The sequence below is a fragment of the Salminus brasiliensis genome, chromosome 3, assembly GCF_030463535.1.
Source record: "Salminus brasiliensis chromosome 3, fSalBra1.hap2, whole genome shotgun sequence".
Lineage (NCBI taxonomy): Eukaryota > Metazoa > Chordata > Actinopteri > Characiformes > Bryconidae > Salminus > Salminus brasiliensis.
Genome location: NC_132880.1, coordinates 20,156,230 through 20,162,697, shown reverse-complemented (window position 1 = coordinate 20,162,697; position 6,468 = coordinate 20,156,230). Strand labels below are relative to the sequence as shown.

The 6,468-nt window shown below is 47.2% G+C and overlaps 1 protein-coding gene across 1 annotated transcript; it reads right to left on the bottom strand.

Annotated features, from left to right (window-relative positions):
• Nucleotides 1–2,652: 2,652 nt before the first annotated feature.
• LOC140551054 (ribosomal protein S6 kinase alpha-3-like) lies at nt 2,653–6,149 on the bottom strand. Its single transcript, XM_072674423.1, has 5 exons — nt 5,335–6,149; nt 4,097–4,918; nt 3,472–3,636; nt 2,935–3,296; nt 2,653–2,705 (listed from the first exon to the last, which is right to left on the bottom strand). The coding sequence occupies exons 1-5, from the start codon at nt 6,147–6,149 to the stop codon at nt 2,653–2,655; spliced, it is 2,217 nt and encodes a 738-aa protein (XP_072530524.1).
• Nucleotides 6,150–6,468: the final 319 nt, after the last annotated feature.

The following is a 6,468-nucleotide window of genomic DNA, read 5'->3' as shown; positions in this document are numbered from 1 at the left end:
CTGTTTATTGTTGCACCATGGCTCTGAGAGTAAAGCAATTTCAATGCTGTGTTTGTACATATTGCAGTTCTGACAATAAAGCTGACTTTGACGTAACTTTATTTTATTACAGTATTATTGTTATTATATTATTTTATAATAATACTTAGATTTTCTTTGAGTAAAAAAAGAAACATCCAGAACACATCAGTAATACAGAACATCTCTTATTCATGCTGACCAACACACAAACTCTCCACCAGATCACTCCTCTAGATCACTTCTCCAGGCTCCCTCTTTACTCCTCCAGACTCACTCCAGATTATCCAGATTACTCCTCTCATCATGTCTCCAGGCTCTCTGCTCCAGGCTCTCTGCTCTATTAATAAATGTTTTATTAAATTTAACTGCACATTTAGCTGCACTATGGCAGAGCTTTATGTGTGTCAAGAAGAGGAAAAAGTTCACATACCTTAAAGTTGAAGCTCATCTTCATCATCCTCCTCTTCTTAATTCAGCTCAGGACTGCAGTGGCATTAGGCGAGCACAGAAGTCCAGGCACTCCCATCCCCAACCAGTTCCACCACCTCTTGTTGGGGGTTCCCCAAGGCATTCCCAGGCCAGCCGGGAGATATAATCACACCAGCAGGTCCTGGGTCTTCCTCTGGGTCTCCTCCCATTCTGCCATGTCCAGAGGGGACCAGGGGACTGATAATGACCGGAGGAAATCTTTATCAGATGCCCAAATCACCTCAGTTGGCTCACCTCAACACCATGGAGCAGCAGCTCTACTCCGAGCCTCACCCGGATAGCAGAGCTCCTTGTTCCATAATGAAGAGTGAATGGGACGCCACCATGGCCTCAGACCTGGTGGAGCTGATTCTCATACTGACCGCTTTACACTCAGCTGCAAACTGTGCAAACAAGTGCACATCGGAGGCCATCACACACAGAAGCCTTGCTATCCTGTCCACAGCCCTGATGGAGTCCAACGGCAACACTGAACAAGCTTGACTTGGTGCTGAGAGAACAGACACAGCTCTCACACCGAGAGTACAAGGACTGTACGGCTCACATCAGTGACCTCGGCACCCCGTACTCCCCGAGCACTTCTCACAAACAGCTTCGGGGAACATGGTTGTAGACTGAAACGGTGAACACTCATGACCCCTCGACTATCTGAGAGAGTGTGAAGAGCTGGTCCACTGTTCCACAGTCAGGACAGAACCTGCGATGCTCCTCCTGAATCTGAGGTTTAACTATCGGGTGTATTCTCCTTTGCACTACCCTGGAATGGAGTTTCCTGGAGAGGCTAAGAAGTGTGATGCCTCAAGAGTAAGCACACACTCTCCAGTTCTCATTCTTGAAAATAGGACCACCACCCAAGTACTCCAGTCCAGAGGTGCTGTTCCAGAGGTCCATGCAACATTGCAGAGGCATCTCAACCAGAGCCTTCAGCTCCTCCATGTGAATCTCCTCCACTTCTGGTGCTTTGCCACTATGGAGCTTTCTTCAGCTACCTCAGTGACTTTGGCAAGAGAGATGGTGAGATTCTGACTCCCTGGTAGATTCCAGCCTTACCTCCTGGACAGAAAGCATGTTCCTCAAGTTTAGGAGTTCCTCAAGGTGTTCTATACACTGCCCAACAATATCCTCAGCTGAGAGCAGAGCTTCACCGCCCTAACTGACCATAGTTTGGACAATGATTCTCCTTCTTCTTCTGAGTTGTTGGACTATTTTACAGAACCTCCTTATGGCCACCCGAATGTCATTCTCCATGGACTCTCCACACTGTTCCTAGTCCCTGGACTTCTGCCACTGCAAATCTGATGGTGCAAAGCAGCTTTACAAAAAATCAGGAAATTAGATAAAATTGATGATGTAACCCCAAGTGAGCAAGCCAAAGGCGACAGTGGCAAGTAAAAACTCCCCAGAGCTGGAGGAGGAAACCTTGAGGGGAACCAAGACTCACAAGGTGGACCCATCCTCCTCTGGTCAAAAACATGTATGACTGAATAATGAATGGTTTAAAGGCACCTCAACACCACTTAACAAAAAGCTTTAGGCCACATCCAAATGTCCAGCTGCTTCTATGATGCAGGTCTATCCCAGCAGACCCTCACTAGTCTTTGGGCCGTTGTAGGTCTGTCTGGCAGTTTTCCCCACCACTTGGTCCAACTCACCTCTAGATGATGATCAGTTAACAGCTAAGTGCCTCTCTTTGCCCGAGAGTCCAAACATGGCCTCAGGTCACATGATATGAGCACAATATCATTAACTGACCTTTGGCTCAAGGTACACTATGAGCGTACCAAATACACTCATGAGCAACCTTGTGTTTGAACATGGTGTTTGCTGTGGACAAATTGTGACTAGCACAAAAGTCCAGTAACACCCTACCCCTCGGGTTGAGATCAGGCAGGCTGTTCCTCCAATCACTCATCTCCAACCCAGACCTTGTGGGAGGTGGGTCCACATGGTCATCCAACATGATTTGTTTGGGCTAAGCATGAACAGGGTGAACTCAGTTTGAATAATCTGAAGGGGAGCTGAAGACTCGGTCTCCTGCTTTCCTGCATCATAATGGGCGGTGGGAGCACAGCTTCTGCTTCCACCACCGGCCCATGGAGCGGGACTTTCCCTTCAGAATCAAACCCAGACAGTACACTACCATTACTGGGAGCCGTGCTGGTCGTCTACAGAGGATGAACTCTCTTCTTCAGGATCTGTTGGAGAGACAAAAATGACAAAGATTGACCAACTGAAACATTTCTGATCAATATTTAAAGTGATTCTATGGTATAAAAGGACCGTCACGATCACTCAACAGTCCACTTACCTTAAACTTGGGGAATCGCAGCCTTCTTCTTCCCTGCCTCACTGTGGGCTGTGGGAGGACAGCTTCTGCCTCCACCACCAGCCCATGGAGCAGGATGTCCGAAGTCCCATCCTCACGTCTCTGTTCAGGACTGGAACAGGCAGGAGCTTCTGTGGAGGCAGCAGAATGTGGAGCCCCCTGTTGGGAAGAGGAGGAGTTGTGCACCGCAGAGATGAAGAACTTCTTCACCTTCCCTCGAAGTGAATGGGAGGCTCTGATAATCGGTGTGACAACATAAGCTTTAGCTGCCCTTTTAACTGCAGCACAAAAAGGACTGCAGCAGAAGCAGCCGTGCTCCTCCTCCACAGCCTCCACGCTTCGGCAAGTTAGACTTGCCCCAGCTCTACTGCTGTCGTCTTCCTGGAGTGGGCTGGCGTCTCCATGAGAACTGGGTTCCCCGTCCTCGTCAACGGCTTCCACCACAAACCTGCCTATAACTCTGGAGACGGTACAGAAGCAATGTGGAGAATAAGTATTAGCTTATTGTTAGTGAACTAATACTGTATGTTACCTATTTACTGATTTACAGAACAGTGCTGCCAGACTGACTGTTTTAATAGAGAGAGCAGAGATACAACAGTCATAAATAGTGTCTAAACAACAAACAAACAAACAAACAAACATTCCGTATTTTCTCCAAACGCTTAATGGTGTTCTGCTGATGCTGCTGGATCTCCTTACAGCTCTCATCACAGAGTCTCTCTGGAAACCCGAACACACTCTCCTGTGGAGCGCTTTTAGCCTCAGCCACAGATGAGTCTGCAGTCTCACTCATTTCACTGTTGATAAAAATACAAGACAAATACAGCAAATAAGTAAACAGCTGACCAGTCTCAGGGGGAGTCACAAAGCAGGGGTCTCTGTTCAGTCAGAGAACTTGATCCCAGAGTCCAGCCTGTCCAATAGAAGAAGAGCTGAGGAACATTCCAGTCCTCAACCCTGGGCTTAAGCTGAGAAATGCTGCTTTGTGAAACACTCTGTGACTCCTGATGGAACTGTGACTAAACCCAAAAGCATGAAAAGGGTTTGTTCATTCTGCTAAGTGCTAAGTTTTTTAAAGCTAATCAATAAAATAGAAATGAATAAACAACTCAGTTACATGTAAACAAACAAGCAAGAAATAAACTCTTAATAATAAATCAGCAAAAATCTAATTACAGTTCAAATACAATGAAAATGTTCTTTATGTTTATAATCCTGGAACTTGATACTCAGGTTCCAGCGCGATGGTTTACTTACTGTTCTTGACTCGACTGCAGCCAAGGATGCTGTGCCACCTGTGTTACCGAAGGCCGAAAGAAAGGACGGAACTGCAGCATGTAGGAGATCAGGTCCTGACAGGACTCCTCCACCGCCATCCCTTCCGGATAGTTCAAGGGTCGCTGCTGGAGATTTGGGAGCTCTTTCAAATCCGTGTGGTCATACGGCCTGGACCCAGTGAGCATGACGTACAGGATCACGCCCAGGCTCCACACATCGCTCTTCTTCGGCTCGTAGGGCGTAGCCAAAAGCACCTCAGGAGCAGTGTAGTAAGAAGTGCAGCAGTACGTCTTACTTTCTTCAGGGGAGCCTTTTGAAATGCGTCCAAACCTGAAGCCGGTCAGTTTGATTTGACCGTCAGCAGTCAGCAGGACATTACTGCAGGTGAGATCTCGATGGACAATGTCCTGCTCGTGCAGATAGTCCACAGCGCTGACAAGCTGGGAGAACCACTTTTTGGCCTGATCGACGGGGATGTGGTGGAGCTCCTGGATCTTTTGATGGAGATCCGTGGCTGCAGCCTCCATCACGATGAACACCAGATGGTTAGGCATCTCAAAAATGTCATGCACCTGAACGATGTGAGGGTGCATCACTGTTTTCAGGATGTCCAGTTCCCGGGGCAGAAATTTGGTCTCCAAATCAGGTTCCATCAATATACGGTCCACTATTTTAATGGCCACCTGCTTGGGGTGCTTCTTGGATGCGGCCAGCTTAATTTTCCCAAAACTGCCTTCCTGGATGTTGCCCAGCACCTCAAAGCCCAAGCTTCTCAGGGCTTTGTCAGTGTCTATTTTCTCCCTGCAGATGAAGAAAGAAGCAGAAAGTTAGAAGGTTGAGGAGGTTGTGAGGACCTCTTTCTCCTGTGCATTCCTGCTGGAATCAGCAGTTTATTTAGTCCTGATTCAGTTTTAATCTTAATCCTAACAGCTCTTCTAAAAGAACTTCTAGCAGTTCAGTGTTTAACAGTTCTTCAAATGTTGCCCCGATCTGATCCCCCTCTTCTTCCTATATGTGCTTTAATTTACATCTACAGGAGACTTCTAGTAACGTTCTAATACAATATGGCTTCTTTTTTATATAGAGATATAAACCCACAATCTAAAAATAAATAATCACAAACAAAAATCCAATTCAAATAAAAGTACAACGAAATATTCTTTATATTTATAAACCTGGAACTAGAGACTCCAGTTCCAGCTCAATGGTTTACTCACCGGTCTTCAGGTAACTGCAGCCACTGGTGCTGTGCCACCTCTGCCACCGAAGGCCGAAGGTAATAATGGAACTTCAGCATGTAGGAGATGAAGTTCTTACAGGGCTCATCCACTGTGACACCATCTGGATACTTCAAGGGTTGCTTCTGGAGATGCGGGAGCCTTTTCAGATTGTTGCTGTCGAAGGGCAGGGACCCAGTGACCATGTTGTACAAGATCACACCCAGGCTCCACACATCACTCCTCTTCGGGTCGTAGGGCTCATGCAGAAGCACCTCAGGAGCAGCGTAGTGAGGAGTGCCACAGTACGTCTCACTCAGGTCAGGGAAGCCTCTTGAGATGCGAACTAAACTGAAGTCGGTCAGTTTGATTCGGTCATCAGCAGTCAGCAGAACATTACTGCACTTCAGATCTCTATGGACAATGTTCTGCTGGTGCAGATAGACCACGGCACTGACGAGTTGGGAGAACCACCTTTTGGCCTGGTCAATGGGGATGTGGTGGAGCTCCTGGATCATGTGACAGAGATCGGTTGCGGCAGCCTCCATCACGATGAACACGTGCCTGTTACTCAACTCAAGGATGTCATGCACCTGAACAATGTGAGGGTGCTGTACTTTTCGGAGAACGGCGAGTTCCCGGGGCAGAAATTTGGAAACAAAACCAGGTTTCATCAACTTGAGGTCCGTTGTTTTAATGGCCACCTGGTCGGGGTATTTCTTGGACGTGGCCAGCATCACCTTTCCAAAACTCCCTTCACCGATTTTGCGAACCACCTGAAAGCCCAGGCTCCTCAAGGCTTTTTTGGTTTCCATTGTTTCCCTGCAGATGAAAGCTGGTTCTAGATAAGTTGGCTCTAGATAAGAGCTTCAGCCAAATGACATCAGTGTCACTGAGAACATAGGAATCAGCTGTCTCGCGGGCTGCCGAATCCTAACTGAGCCAATGAGGGAGAACAAGCCTATTTATAGGTTCTGTGATGTCATCAACATGACATCACAATGGAGAGGAGGAGTCAGGTTACTGAGGTCAGTTCCTCATTGGCTGTATAGAACTGTATGTACACACAGTGCTGTGGAAAAGTATTGGCCCCTGTGGTTAAGATATGAACCAAATTGCAGTGATATTTAGACT

Bases quoted from the DNA above. Each gene is read 5' to 3' on its own strand.
- LOC140551054 (XM_072674423.1), bottom strand. From the start codon at position 6,149: ATGGAAACCAAAAAAGCCTTGAGGAGCCTGGGCTTTCAGGTGGTTCGC. The intron at 4,919-5,334 runs GTGAGTAAACCA...CTTCATCTGCAG, and splicing joins CTGCAGTTACCTGAAGACCG to GGAGAAAATAGACACTGACA. The intron at 3,637-4,096 runs GTAAGTAAACCA...TTTTATCAACAG, and splicing joins CTGCAGTCGAGTCAAGAACA to TGAAATGAGTGAGACTGCAG.